At 37.8% G+C, this 16050-nt stretch overlaps 1 protein-coding gene across 1 annotated transcript; it reads right to left on the reverse strand.

The window, feature by feature from the left end:
• Nucleotides 1–2060: 2060 nt before the first annotated feature.
• rab22a (RAB22A, member RAS oncogene family) lies at nt 2061–16048 on the reverse strand. The gene is made up of 7 exons (XM_074641386.1): nt 15745–16048; nt 13981–14060; nt 11853–11934; nt 7847–7918; nt 7008–7114; nt 6399–6508; nt 2061–5747 (listed from the first exon to the last, which is right to left on the reverse strand). The coding sequence occupies exons 1-7, from the start codon at nt 15778–15780 to the stop codon at nt 5650–5652; spliced, it is 585 nt and encodes a 194-aa protein (XP_074497487.1). The 5' UTR covers nt 15781–16048; the 3' UTR covers nt 2061–5649.
• Nucleotides 16049–16050: the final 2 nt, after the last annotated feature.

Here is a 16050-nt window from a genome sequence, read left to right on the forward strand (position 1 = left end):
GCTTTTACTTTTGTGTGTTATATTCTATTTTAGCTTCTATCCTAGCTTTTATTTTTAGCTTGTTTTTTTTCAAATTTTTAATGTTTTTATGTTTTTAGAACTGTTTTAATTATGTCTTAATGTTCTTTTGCACTTTGCCGCAATGTTCTTGAATGTTTATGTAAAGCACTTTGAATTGCCCTGTTGCTGAAATGTGCTATACAAATAAAGCTGCCTTGCCTTGCCTTGCCTAAACTTTACATGCTGGACTTTGTGGGCTGAAATTACCACGTCCTTTCACACTGGTTGAAGTGGTGGCCCCCACTTCACTTTAATAATTTATTAGTTGATTTATATTTTTAATTAATAATCTGAATCTGCAAAGTAACCAGTAACTAAAGCTTTAAAATAAATGTAGTGGAGTAAAAGTACGTTTTGGCTTCTAAAATGTAGTAGAAGTATAAAGTACCATGAAATGGAGATACTCAAGTAAAGTACAAGTACCTAAAAATTGTACTTAAGTACAGTACTTGAGTAAATGTACTTAGTTACATTCCATCACTGGCACTTTCTGTAGTTATTAGGAGTTTTTATTACAGTATAATACCCCGTAACACCATGGGGATTACGCAAAGGTTTTTGGTGCAATCCCTTATAGCATATGTAGGCTATTTAGGCAAAACATCTAAAGTTTATTTATCCAGTTGTTACCCTCTCTTACTCCAGTGCAGTTTATTTTTTCTTCACATCCTCATAAGAACTCTTTAAATACATGTTATGACAATATCGCATGTAATCTCATCATGGAATAGCTTTGGGGATAACTTGGCGTGGAGAAAGACTTGGCTCTTAGCTAATTTTTATCTGATGACTAACACAATTATGTTTCTTTCAAATTTATTCCTACATTTACCCATTTTGAAATATTAAAAAAGTAGATGCCATATCTAGTAAAAATGTATATTATTTTGGAGAAAAAAAATTATAGTAATAATAATAAAACATTTTGGCAGCCTGGAAGATAACATACATTTAAATGATAAACATATTCTAAATCCATTAATTATATTAAATTAAATTTCACATTCATAAATACAAATGTACAAGTACAAATCCTAGCTTCTTAGTTTTCACAAAGGAGTTAAAAAATACATTCACTTAGTTTGTTTTTCTATGAATCTAAAGGCCGCCATATGTACTGTATTTATGTTTATTGTATGGTACAAAGATATTGGATTTGTTTGTGTGTCTCAATAAAGGGGGGAAAGACTTTATGACATGGATATGGGTCATAAAGGTGCATTATAAATCCTCTCACCATTAACATTTTGAATTATTATAGCACAACAAACACAGGTGTAAGTAATAACATTAATAATGGCTCCATTCCAATTAAGTTGTTCAATGAACCAGTATGCGAGGCCCTGGCACACCTGAGCATGTGACTGCATATGCAGCCATTACTAATGTTATTATAGTTACACCTGTGTTTGACAGCAGCATAAAGTAAGACATTGTGAAATACTCCCATGTTTTTTTTTTGCCATTGGCAAAAACATGTAATTGGAACTACACCAATGTGCTGGTGTACCTTTAATTAATTTCATAAATCAATTTATTTTTCACCTGTCAAGCTAACTTTCATTCTTTTCTCTTCGTTTACACAAGCTCCCATGTTATTCTCACACTGTCATGTAATGATTGATTATAATATTTACACCTGATGAGCCCTTAATTGTTACAAGTGTAATAGTTTACAGTCATATTTTTCATGCCTCAAGCAAACATGCTTTATAAAGATAGTGGGGCTTAGTGGGGGATTGGGAGGTTGTCAAATTAAGAGGTCTGCGCTCTCAGCACTATTCAAAGTGCAGTGAAAAGCCCTCTGCCATTCAAACACGCATCTCAAGTGTCATTTTTATATATATAGCCAGGCGGCTGTCTGCCAACTGAACAACACAACCAATCACTAACAACATTGTCACTGTATCCCCAAGGAGCAACTTAATGCTGACATCTCTCTCGGGCTGAACAGAAGGAAGTGAGACACTTTTAGGACATATACACACTCACTCAAGATATTTTTGTCAATCTTTTATTAGTAAACAAATTGACAATTCCCTTTTTACACATTTGTAAATACACTGCAAACAAGTGTTTTCAGGCATTTTGTTACAATCGATATGAAACATAGTAAAAAGCTAAATATGGTAACTACAATGCTGATGGAATTACTGCAAACCGTGTACAAGTCTACTGTGATCACAACTGGCTTAAAATAGAATATTGATTTATGTGCAATTTGATGGTATATATTTACACTGAAAAATATACATAATATAGATTAATCACATTCCCAGGGCCAGCCCAAGACTATTTGTATTTTTCAATGCAAAACAGCACACACTTTCTGTCCATGCCTCCTGTTTCCAAATAAGGGGAAAACATGTCATGATCGAACATCAAATATTTTAAGCGTTTATGTGATTAGCACTTTACATCATTATATTACGCTGACAATAAAAAAAAGGTTAATTAATGCATGGTGTAGTAAAATGGCATTGACATTTGGCACCATGTTCTTCATAGCATTAAGAACTGAGCCAACAGTCAAACCTCAAAATAACATTGAGGGACCTTAAGAAGTCGGACACTGTTACAAGGTTTCATCAAGTGAGCGATAGTAATAATGGCCAATTAATGCAAACAGTTAGTCAAAGAGCAGCTTTCAAATACCAGAGTTATTCCCTTTAAGTTTAAGTTTTGACCTTGAATGCCACTCTGGGTTTTCAAGGGATTTGGTCGGCCCCATCACACTGCTCATTTGAAAAACTGTCATCAAATCAGCATAAAATGAGGTCAAATATCATCTGTTTGAGACTGGAATGAGATCACATTTTTGCACGAGTGTGTGCTCTGCTGTGTGAACATCATCACCATGTAACTGTTGTCTTGGATTAGGTCACATTTTTACCTTTGTCATAATAACAACTATTGCACTCCATAAAAATCCTGAAGAAATAGGCAGCACTGCCTCACACACAACTCATCAATAACAGCTCCATTTAAAATTCCTAAAGGCAAATAACGTGGCTTGCGCTGACAGAAGAGCACCAAAATCCCAATTTATAAATGTGGAATTGCAGTCTAATTAAGCCCACATTTGTATTTTTTGGCAACTGAAAAGAGGTTTTGGGGCTAAAAGGGCTCAAGAGATACAGACAAGCATGGAATTACACAGAATTAATAAGTCTGAAGGACTCAACTGAAGCTCAATTAGCCCAATAAGAGGAAAATGAAACTACTGTAGCACAGCATTAAGGACGACAGAGTAGTAATGAATGTAAGAGGGGATGATAAAGTTCTGTGAAAGCTGTTGTATAGTGTACCACATTTGTTTGAAACTAAATAAAAGCCGGACCTCCAATAAGTGCTTTGGAATTTAGAGGAATGAGGCAAAACAAGTTGGGAGAAAGGAAAATCAGAAGGCAGACCTTGGAACAAAGCGCATACAGTAATTCAGAGCAGAATGTAGACTAAGGTTCGTTAAGGGGTCAGCATGTCGGCACAGCGCCACGTCAGATTCTGCACCTATAACCTCCAAGTTTCCTCTGAACGAGGTCTTAGTTTCCAGATCTCCCTGTTTTCATCGCAGGCCAGGTAGTAAAACAACATTGCATGCGCGAGCCGCCGCTGATTATGTGCAAAAAAAAAGAAAGATGAAAAATGTTTATGGGACAATTACAGATTTGGCAAGACCTCACAAAAATCTGTACAACTGTTGTGAAGTAGCAGCAAAGGATTGAGAACAGGCAGGCTCGCCAGTTAAAATAAGATTAGAGAGAAATAGAGCTAAAGGAGTAGTGTGAAAGAACTATACTGTGTGCACTACAGAAAACGTCATACGCAGGATTCAGTTAATACCTTTTCAGTAATTACAAGTGGAAGTGTGTAGCACAGGTGAGCAGCTGAAACTGTTACGTAAGGGATAATGTACAGTGAGCCAGTCATTGTTGTGAAATAAACCCTGACCCTGAAGGGGTTTATTTCACAACAATGACCTGCTTGCTGTACATTATCCCGCTTATTACAGGGCTACTTACTTAAGAAATCAATAATTTGACACAAAAACGGTCCGCCAGAGTCCCAGTTCAGAACTGCGTCCATAGCAACGGTCTGTTATAAAGAAATAACAGATCGTAGAACGCCATGATTTACCAATCAGAATAGAGTATTCAACAAAGCCGTGTAATAACATATAATAATAAACTTGAAGAGAGTCAGCATATTCAGCCCTGATTAAAGCATCATTTTCATATGTGGACTGCGCAGTTGTGCTCATCACCTAGATGAGATTTTACAACATTTTTACAATTACAATCATTTTCAGGGGCGCAATTGACAATCAAAATATCCGTACAAGCCAAAGAGAGAAGAACAACAAAGTTCACAATTAAAGGAATAGTTTTTGGGGAATACGCCTATTAGCTTTCTGGCAGAGAGTTTGACGAGAATACCGATACCATTCTCATATCTGTCTATTAAATGGCAACAGTCAGCAGCTCATTAGCTTAGCTTAGCATAAAACCTGGAAACAGGAAATACCTGCCTCTGTCAGATATAATATGTTAATTAGTCAGTTTGAGGCAGATTTACCTTCGCCTGCATGAGCTTCGTATTTACCGTACAGATATTCAATATCGATTTATCGATCGATATTATCATCTTACCCCATGCAAGAACACAAAAAACTATTCAAACTATTCCTTTAATGTAAAGGAAGTAGACTCCTACACCTTTCATTTCTGCATTTTTTACCGTGTGATCGCAATTTACATCAAAACACCCACTTGGCATTTTGCCTTGAAAACATTTTGATGAAAGCATCAATCACACAATAAAATATGATATGTATAATATTATATATTATATAATACGCTAAATATATATGATATTTAGCGTGCACAATCCATCTTGCTTGACTATGAATCACCAACATTCCTCTAAATATCCCACGAAAAAGCCAAAATTGAGATTAAAGATTAGTACAAACCCCGATGACTACCATAACATCTTTCATCAAACTCTTATGATAAATTAAAGATTACGCATGTTAACTGTATAGATGGATCCTTCACAAAGTTGAGCGCGTTTGGGTCAGAGATCTCCCAAAAAACAAAAGGCAATAACTTCAGTGCTATTAAAATAATTTGGTGAAATTGAACCATTTTCAGTCCATGTTTTAGTTGAAAGATAGTCGATTTTTACAAATTTACAAGTACAAATGATTTCTGAATTCATGAATTTGTATCCGGGGCTATAATACACCTAACAGAGGTTGATGTCCATGTTGGAAGCCAGTAGAATTATATGTATGGGGGTCTTTCACTTACACATCAATGTTTTAATGCAGGCATTTTTATCAATGCTCAGTAAACTTGAAGTATTTCTCCTGCCGGCAATTTTCAGACGATATATGATGATATTTTTTTTGTTGTTCAGTGCCGCAAAATGGCATTTGCTATTGTCATCCGCGTGGCATTGCTGCGTCCCGGTATCAGTGACGGCTGGGTGGCTGATGGCGTGTGGTGGCTATAATCTGAAGCAGGCCGGGGACACAGAGGGTAAGCAAAGGTCAGGTCACCAGTCATGTGGGAATCACCGGCATCATCAGCAGCACATTCTGCGAGACTCTGTGGCCTGGCGTCCCAGTTTGAAAGCTTTTCCTGAAGTTCCTCCTGCTGCGTCGGCGACAGGGATGCGCTTACCTGTGATGAGACACACACACGTTTGTGTAAAACGTATCTATTTTTGCCATGATAACTCACACACAGACTCACAAGGTGAAAACAATACCAGCGTCGCTGTCGCAGCTGGGAATTATACTATACATGCAGCATTGGTCAATCAAGTTTTTAGTATGTAAAAAAGATGTATGCATGCTTAACCTCTCTACTTTTCCCGTATGAGCACACCACGTACTCAAAACCTGCTTAGAATTATTATGTAGTATGGAATTGGGCCATAGCTAGTGAGTAAGTCTCTTTTATGTTTATCAGCTGCCTCTCAGAACTGGATCAACCGCTCCCACAACCCTTCGTCTCTGCAAATGTGTGCTTCAAAGATCAAGATCTCGACATGATTAAACGGATTCTGCTTTGGCATTATCTCTAGCTTTTTCCAAACTAGCTCATCGCTGTCAGAAGTCTGATACAAACACAGAAAAGAATGATTAAACTCTTGAACTATTTAGAAACTATACCTCTAATAGGCAATACTGTTCAAAACACAGTCTACCTGCTTGAAACATAAAGGGCGACAAGATAATTATCTTAATGTTGTACAACGCTTAATTTGTCACAGCGCAACGAGAACCTGGGGATGTACAACGGCACCAAGTGCTCAGGAAACACACTCACTTATCTCTATAAACACCTCGTTGATGTTAATGGCATTCTTGGCACTGGTTTCTACAAAGATGGCATGGATGGAGTCCGCGTAGTCCTTGGCATCCTTCTCTGGCACCTCCCTGTAAATACAAGAGGTATTTCAAAATGATTATGTTGCAATATGCAAACGGATTCTCCAATTTCATGCATTCTTGATAACCATCAAGATGTAATTCCACAGCTATTATGTCAAAGATTTCCTAATTTCATGGATGATATTTCCAAAAGCATATGTGTATATGAGTCTGGGAGATTTTTCTATTTTAAATAATACCTTCAAATTACTCCTCAAAGATATAAATATGAAAGATTATTCAGTCCACAATACATAACAACAATTTTCCAACTAGAGTCTGATCACCTTATATTTCATCACAGACCACTTACACAGATTAACAAAGATTAACAATCAGTAGCAGAATCCACTACGGCTCCACACACAGTAAATTCCAATGGTTTTTCTAAGCCAAACATCAGATGTTAAAACAGGTCATAGTATTTCCTTACAAGATTGTTTCCATCTGAAATCCCATCATCACTCTCAAGCTGTAAATGAGAAGAAATCCTCATACTGCTCACCTGGAATCTGACAGGTCACATTTGTTGCCAGCGATGGCGACCACTATATTAGGAGGACCATGCTGGCGCAGCTCCTTCACCCAGTTCTTCAGTGTTTGGAAGGATTCCTGATGATAAACAACATGTTAAACTGAATGAACCAACACAAGCACATAGTATCTCCCAGGAAGGTTTAAAGGATTAGTATGACATTTTTGGAAATGTAATTATTTGGTTTCTTGCCGAGAGCTGGATCAGAAGATAGACACCACCCTTTCATGTCTTCATGGTAAGCTGGAGCCAGCAGACTAAAGGTAACAAAATCCTAAAGCTCATAAATGAACACATTATATCTTTTATGTTTAAAAACGTACATTTTCAGTTTCACAGGGGGTCAGTAACTTCCTGGAGTCTCCGCTGGTTGCATGCCAGTTGCTCCCAGCCAAGAAATAGTCCGGTGTGTAACCTCCTTAAAAGGGTCAACTATTGTTTTTACACGTCTTTTATACGGATTAAACAAACAAGATATAAAGTGTTAATTAGTACGCTTTAGAGCTACAGGAATGCAGATTTTATTAGTTTAAGACAGAGCCAGGTTAGCTCTTTCCCCCCCATTTCCAGTCTTTATGCTAAGCTAAGCTAACAGCTGCTGGCTGTAGCTTCGTATTCACTGTGCAGACATGAGAGTGGTATCGATCTTCTCATCTAACTCTCAGTGAGAACTCAAACACATTTCCCAAAATGTCAACCTTTAATACACATATTAATTACAAAATTAAGGAAAGACATGGAACAAAACAATGAAACTACACAGCAAGTACTTTGTGGATTAGTGGTTGAGGAGAAAACGTAAATAATACCTCTTTCGTGATGTCATAAACAATGATGGCCGCCGCTGACCCTCTGTAGTACATTGGTGCCAGAGCACGAAACTATGAGAAGACAGAAAAAGTAAGCAACGATGAGTAATGAACAGATGAGTTGAACAGGGAGGAGGCTGGCATGTCTAAAGCCTCTGAACGACCTCCATCTCCGCCTGAACTAGATTGTGTAATCTGCATATTGAAACCATGTGAAACTGAACATGATGATCGGTTCAGACAAAGAATTCAAATTCTTTAAATCTGAGACAAGACTCATCTTTGCAGACTGTTAAACTAGATTTCCTTCTAATTTTTCATTTATGGATATGAAAAGGGCACTCGAAATATCACTGCAGTACAATTGTACAATTTCCACACCACATAGGATCAAGAAACAGTGTCTTGGCTTTTCATAGACTATGGCTAATCCATTACATAGGCACTGGTGATTACATCACTGTGAGTTTCATTAGACTCAATAACACTGACTGTGACAAACTCAAAACAGAGTATACAAATGAGCAAAAAAGACACAAGTACCATTTTACTAAACCAGAGGCCAAGTGTTCTGTAAGCCAAGTGGCTTTACTTAAAATGGAAGTATGGCAAGTCTTTCCACCAAGACCTCACACATGTGGGAGCCATCAACAGAGAGATGGGCAGAATGTGTCAAACGCTGTTAGCCTTTTGATATTTATGGAAAACTATACATTTGATCTTAATACATCACAAAGCGCTGCATAACCAAAACAACATGTGCATTTCTGAATCCATAACTGCCTGAGAGGCTGGGGGTTCTTCTTTTTTGCCAAGTTTTGGTATTATTCTGGTAAAATACTTTCCAATGCTTATCAAAACCTGGCTTCAACAATTAGCCTGCTGTCATAATATCTGTCATAAAACCTTTTGTATCTACCCGTGCTAGGAGCATGTCTGTCGGTTGCTCCACCACTTTGGTCCAGACTGAAATATCTCAACAACTATTGGATAGATTGCCAAGAAATGTGGTAAATTCACTGTGCCCAGAGGATGATCCTCCGGCTTTCCCTCTAGCTCCACCACGAGTTCCACATTTATGCTTTTTAGTGAAATATCTCATTAACTATTGGATGGATTGACATGAAATTTGGTACAGACATTCATGTCCCCTTCAGGATGAATTATAACAACTTTGGTGATCCCCTGACTTTTCATCTAGTGCCACCATTGTTTTTTTTTGTTTCTCCAATACTTTGACTTATGACCAAATACCTGCAAAGCATTCCCATTAGTCTCAGCTGTACTTTCTGTTTAGTGCTAATTATCAAATGTTAACACTAACGTACAGTCTCACAAAGCCACTGGCATGGCAATCATTTTTGTCTGTTTTTTCGTCAGTCTTTCAGTTCAAGCAGTGGGCAACAGCAATCAACTGCGCCCACAAAGGTCAGCGCAGCTCCGACCCCAATCACTTTTGGGTTTTATCTGTTATATTATACCTCCTTCCAAAACACTGTGATAATCAGATAACCGTTGAATTTATAAAGAAAAAATAAGCTCTTGTCTGAGGGCACCATATCACAAAAGTGGAGTATAAATCCATTCACTTACTGTTTTAATGATGTAACAAATATGGACTATTAGCTCTTGATCTCAATTCTGTTAAAATATGCAATGCTAGCCATGGCCTCTACAGGATTTTGAAGTTGGAACTGTATCAAAATATTTGTTAGCAAAACAAACCTGCAGTATATTTCAAAATATGAACGTTTAAAAACGTTTCTAACCTCATTTCATGCCTTCTTGCAATATACTGTGTTGGACTGGGGCTTTTAACACACTAATAAAACCATGTGTCATGTATTAACTAATGATATTTATTTTAAAAGAAACAACCCTTGTCTGAAAAAGACCTTCACTTGGAATGACCCTGCCTTCCCGCCAATTTCATTTTCCTTTACAATGCGATGGAATAAACTATCCATCTTGGAGTGACACTGTTACCTCAGGAAAGCACACATTCCACATAATTATAGTTGTTACTGGCCCCAAGTCCACCAACGGGAATCCAACTTGGGATATTTGGCAGAGGCACTGAGGAGAGTGATGTCTGTTTCATTGGCTAGTTTCGGGCTGCACCACCACCAGTCCTGTGTGGTCTATCTCTGCCTTAACCCAAAGAGCAATCACAGCGAGGCCAGACGTCTGGCCACACAGCAGCCCAGTAAACAGCCCCAGTGATGCCTGGCGAGTGCTGATTAATTGCTGAAACCACGAGCTGGGTGCATAATGAAATAAACCCTCTTATTCCTGTTGAATGCTAGGTTCCCTTCGCTTGTTTCTGTTAGAGGGAGCAGTCAGAGGGGGGGGGACTCGACAGGCCGCTGACAGCTGGGCTCAGATGTACACGTGAGGCCTCATCTGGTCTCGAGATATGGATTGTGGAAATCATATAGCTTTGCCCCGGTCTTTCCTTCCATGTGCATTGGCTGGCTTTGTGTTCTCAACTCAACAGACGTTGATAGGCCAAAGCTCCACAGAAGTTACAAAACAAGCCACGAAAGGCTTCAAAATACCACAGCAGCTTTGTATGAAAACACACACACACACACATTCAAAACCTACAAAAGGAATGCTGCTACTTTTTCGCACACAGATGTGAACCCCTTGGGAAGCCTAGAGGCCACATGGGAGTGAAAAAGTGGAATTTGTGGGGATGAAAAAAGGTGGAGAAAACGGAAAAGAACACAAAAGGAATCACAGAAAAATAGATTGTTGCCAAGGAAAGAAATGAAAAAGAAAGATTCCACAGGAGAAAACAAAAAGGGGGGAAAAAAGGAGGACGCTCGGATGTGGAGTTGGAGCGACTCTCAGATAAGACACAGTGGCAGCACACGCCAGTGGGCTGAAAGCGTTTTGGGTTTCATCCACTTGTTTTATCTTAAACAAGGCTGCATTGATGTCCCCTCAAGGCCGTGAAGAAGCCGAGGCCCCGGGGGGAAAAAGGAGGATAAAAGCCAAACAGCATCTTATCTCACCTCTCTGGAGAGGGCAGCAGCGGGGACAAGACGCTACAACAGCAGGGGATTGTGCATGAGAAAAAGAGAAGGGCATGCACAGAAAAAGGGGGAAGTGATGTGGAGAGTTAATGCAGAGAATTGAGGGATGCAGCGTGTGAGTCAGAAGAGAAAGTAGTTCCTTACGCTATTACTGTCTGGGACGTTTGGACAGGCTTAAATGCTGAAATTGTACTCAAGCCTGTCCTGTTCCTTACATCACATATCATCAATAAGTGGTTTCAGTCTTAAACTTTGTGTGGGTGATGAGGCGTTTCAAATATTGCTGCTGTAGACACACACAGGAGGGCAGATCTAAAGTGCATCTGGACATGATAGTTGCTGACAAACAAGTTTCAGACATGTATGCAAGATAATAACAAAAACACAATAGAAGAGCAATGGCACTCCTTTCTTTGTGTCTCTAAATGTACGAATACAATGAGGAAGAAGGAGTGAGAGGGAAGGGAGAGGCAGGACAAAAATTAAAGGGGACAGCAGGGACAAATTATGACACGTGTGCTGATGTTTCTAATAAACCTAACAGACGCCACTCACTGATCTAAAGCATACAAATTCATTACACCACACGTGTCATTTTAAAAGGGGGCTCCTAAAGAAAGAAGTAGGTTATTGGTTAGCAGGCAGAACTCTACCTATAGGAAGGTAAATGTTGCCCCCTATCAGAAGAAATGAATAACTGCACTATTCACTAGTCCCAGGGAGTGATACGTTGCACACACGTAGGTAGCTTTCTCATTTCCTTTAAAACCCACATGGGAGGAATGAGTCGATTTTTGAATAAGCCAAGTCAAACTGATCGATTACAATAGCAAAACTGTGTGCTGCTGTGGTTTGGCTAGTGCTAATCTAAAACACATCCTGGGAATCTTGCTCAGGTTTACTTTATCCACCAATCCATTTTTAAAAAGAAAGCTGAGGCCAAAACCTCAGTGGATATTACTGACCCGCTCCTGTCCTGCCGTGTCCCAGATCAGAAACTTGTGCAGCTCGTTTTGGTATTGCACGGTCTTGGTCATGAAGGATGCCCTGGTGAAGAGAAATGGCTTCATGATTGATGCTATATGTCACATTACAAAAACATTAATTTGATTTAGCTGTTTTACAAATTATAGACAAATAATAGAACTGCAAATGAAGCTGACAGGTTTCATCCCAACTCCTTTTCAACAGTCTGAGACAACATGAAAAACACAAATCTTCATTTAGATCATCAGTTGGTTAACACATCTTAAATTATCTAACAGCTTCAGTAAACAATAACGTCCCAAATGTAAATCATTCAATAGGACTTACTTTACAGTTTGTATCAATTAGAGTCTGACCGATACTGTACTATTGAGGCTGAAAACAATATCCCCATCTAGTATCGAGTGTTTATACCTCAAACATATGTGGCATTTCTGTACTGCAATTTCTGGTTAATTATCGGCCAACATATGCTGACACAGGTATATCTGGGATTAGCAAAAATTGATCAGTAATATTGGCAATGACGATATAGATTGGTCAGTCTCTTGTACTGACTGATCATATTGTCTGAAAACTGTCAAAAATTATGACAAATGTCACAAGTTGACAAAGCAACGTCTTAAAATCGCTTACTTGAGTTGACCCACAGCCACAAAAACACAAAGTATTTTATTCATGATGTCATGAAACATTGTGAAGATGAAACCAGCAAATATTACGTTTTAATTGCTAAATAAATAAAATTAATTTTAATTGAATTGGAATTAGAGCGGCAACTAACAATTGTTTTCATTCTGAATAATCTGCCAATTATTTTTTTAATTAATCAATTCATTGTTTGGTTTAATGAATGTCAGAAAATAGTAAATAAATAAATAAATAAAGCAAATACCCATCACAGTTTCCCAAAGCCCAATATTGATTTAAGCACTGGTGATGTAAGATACATTATTATATCGCCCACGTAAAGTGCCAATTTATGTGTTTGTTTTCCTAACTGCATTCCTTTATTTCTTAGTTTTGTCTAAATAACATTTCAATACATATAGCAAATAAGAGGGGGAGAGAGGATCTCCCTGCCTGGTTCCTCTTTGTATTGTAAATCTTCTTGACAGTGTACCGTTTGTTTTTACACTGGACATTGGATTACTGTAAATAGCTTGTAACCATAAGCTAAATTTCTTGTCTAAGTCAAAACTATTAAAGATCTTAAACATAAAAGGCCAGCTCATTATATCAAAGGCCTGCTCTGCGTCTAATGTTATTAACAAAAGGTCTTCATTTTGCTTTTGGGCATAATCAGTTAAAATTATTATCTGCCAGAAGCCTTCCTGGATTAAAGCCACACGGATCTGTGTCGATTATATCTGTAATTATGACTTTTAATCTACTGGCTAATATTGCTGATATTATTTTATAGTCTGTGTTAAGCAGCGATATGGGCCTTTACAAGGTACACTTTGTGACATCCTTCCCTTCTTTATAGATAAGAGTTATTATAGAGGATTGTCTGAGCCCATTTTCCTCTATCTAATGCATAATGGTATGCTTTTAATAGTAAAAGGAGTTATTTCACTTCTATATTTTTTATAGAGTTTGTTTGTAAATCCGTCATCTCCAGGAAATGTCCTGCTTTCATTCCATGTATTTGTTGTTTGATTTCTTCTACAGTAATTGCTTTTGTCAATGTAACATGTTTTTTTTCCTGAAGAATTCTTGGCAGTTTCAGGTTACTTAATTCATTCACTTCATTTCTGTACAAAGTTTCATAATAATTTGCAAACTCTTCTGCAATCTGTTCTTTATCAGTTATTGTTTCTGACTGATCCAAACCCAACATGACGTATTCAAATTTCTTGTTTTGTCGGCCTAACAGTCCAAAACCTAAAACTCCCCATGTGTGAAAACTTTTGTCATTTTTGCTATTATTAAAATGATCGCTGATTAATGTTCAAATGCTTTCAGCTCTAACTGGAATTGATTAATCCATAAAGAGACAGAAATGAACTGATTATATAATGATGTCCTCCATGAACCCTAAACACAAACCAATGAAACACAGAATAAACATGACTTCTGGAGGGGGAGACAACAGGAACTCACCCAATTGTTGGGTTGATGTTTGGGTCAAAACTGTCCTCCACAAATCTCCAAACAATACTTGACTTTCCAACGCCGGTGTCCTGAAGAGACAAAACAAAGAAGATGCTTACTAAACATGGTCGGAAACAATTACTAGAAGTATAATCACAACTATAGAAAACACATTGTCTGGCAACATGCCTAAACATTATTGCTTTTTTTTTTCATGGCATCTTCTTCCTTCCTGCTCCCCTCATATAGGCCGGTAACTTTGTGACAGTTAAACAGGACAGACGTAGTTAAGCTTACATTGTTTTTTGAAACGTTATTAGTTGAGGAATAAGAGGATGTGTAATAATGTTACTTCAGGAATGTATTAATAAGATATTGGTAGAGACAATTATATGTTATGCTGTTGTTATATGGAGTAGACAAGGATGATGCTGTTCTAGTGACTGATTTGTAAATAGAGACTGCAGCAAAAAACAGTTATGTTATTTAGGAAAGTTATATAAGGATTAGAGGTTGCAACTCATGATTATTTTCATCTGTCATTTTTAAAAAATAATCAGGCCACTTTCAGCTCTATTTAGATCTTATAACCAGATGATGGAGAAGAACAGATGGGAAGTTACTTCAGGAATACATTAAAGGGATGTTGGTAAAGAAAATGATGCCTGCTGTTGTCTGTATCCATACATGTTGTCCCTGTGAATTATTTTTGAAATATTGAGGACAGCAAAGACCTGAAATGTTATTTAAGAAAGCTATATAAGGATTAGGTCTGCAACCAATGGTTATTTTCATTATCAGTCATTTTTTTAATTAATTATTTAGTCTCTAAAATGTCAATACTAGTGAAAAATACCCAGTTGTCCAAGGTGGCATCTTCAAATGCCTTGTTCTGTCTGACAAACAGCCCAAATTATATAAATCAGCAAGTCCTCACATTTGACAAGCTGGAACAGAAAATGTTTGGCAATAAGATTAATCGATATGGTTGCTGATTAATTTTCTATTGATCAGCTAAAATGACTGTTTCAGCTAGTAGATGATGGAGAGGAGGAGATGTGATGTTATTTCAGGAATGTATTAATGGGATGTTGGTATAGCAAAAATATGGGTGTATGTTGTTTTATACAGTTTAGACATGGATAGATAGATCATTTTAAACAGTAGCAGTAATATAATGTGTGCACTGTCATCACAGGTATCAACACATTTAACTAAACACACCTAGTGAATAGCCTGATGGATCAGTATGGATCATTTAATGCCACACAGGTACAGTCAGATGCACATAACTCATGTAAACACACCTGGTGTATAGCCTGATGGCTGAGCAGTATAATGCCACACAGGTACAGTCAGATGTACAGTTCATACGTGTTCAGATAAATAAAAATCAATACTGACTTACCCCCAGGAGACACACTTTTAATTAATTTTCTATTGATCAACTAAATGACTGTTTCAGCCAGTAGATGATGGAGAGGAGGAGATGTGATGTTATTTCAGGAATGTATTAATGGGATGCTGGTATAGCAAAAATATGGGTGTATATTGTTTTATACAGTTTAGACATGGATAGATAGATCATTTTAAACAGTAGCAGTAATATAATGTGTGCACTGTCACCCACTTGATCACAGGTATCAACACATTTAACTAAACACACCTGGTGAATAGCCTGATGGATCAGTATGGATCATTTAATGCCACACAGGTACAGTCAGATGCACAGTTCATACGTGTTCAGATAAATAAAAATCAATACTGACTTACCCCCAGGAGACACACTTTTAACTCTCTCAGCGCCATATCGATCCCCTCTCTCTCTAAGATGAGTTACTGATGATGACCATGGACAGCTTTATTATTAATCTTCAATATTCTCCAGGTGTTGTATTGTTCACAAACTACTCTATCTTCATCGTGATCGAAAGCTTGCCAAATGTGCATCTCATGTTAAGTGACACAACCCTCGCTGTTAGCGGTAAAGCGTCCAGTAGTCCGTGTTATTGTCCATGTTGTGATGATAGCTAACAGTGAAGCCTCCAGATCGGCTCAGTCGCCATCTTGAACTCCGGG

The sequence above is a fragment of the Sebastes fasciatus genome, chromosome 1 (genome assembly GCF_043250625.1).
Source record: "Sebastes fasciatus isolate fSebFas1 chromosome 1, fSebFas1.pri, whole genome shotgun sequence".
In the NCBI taxonomy this organism is placed as follows: Eukaryota; Metazoa; Chordata; class Actinopteri; order Perciformes; family Sebastidae; genus Sebastes; species Sebastes fasciatus.

Excerpts from the sequence above, each read along its gene's own strand:
- rab22a (XM_074641386.1), bottom strand. The coding sequence starts at position 15,780 with ATGGCGCTGAGAGAGTTAAAAGTGTGTCTCCTGGGG. Across the intron at positions 7,919-11,852 it reads ACACGGCAGGACAGGAGCGG|TTTCGTGCTCTGGCACCAAT; the intron begins GTCAGTAATATC and ends GTCTTCTCATAG. Across the intron at positions 5,748-6,398 it reads CGAGGTGTTTATAGAGATAA|GTAAGCGCATCCCTGTCGCC; the intron begins GTGAGTGTGTTT and ends GTCTCATCACAG.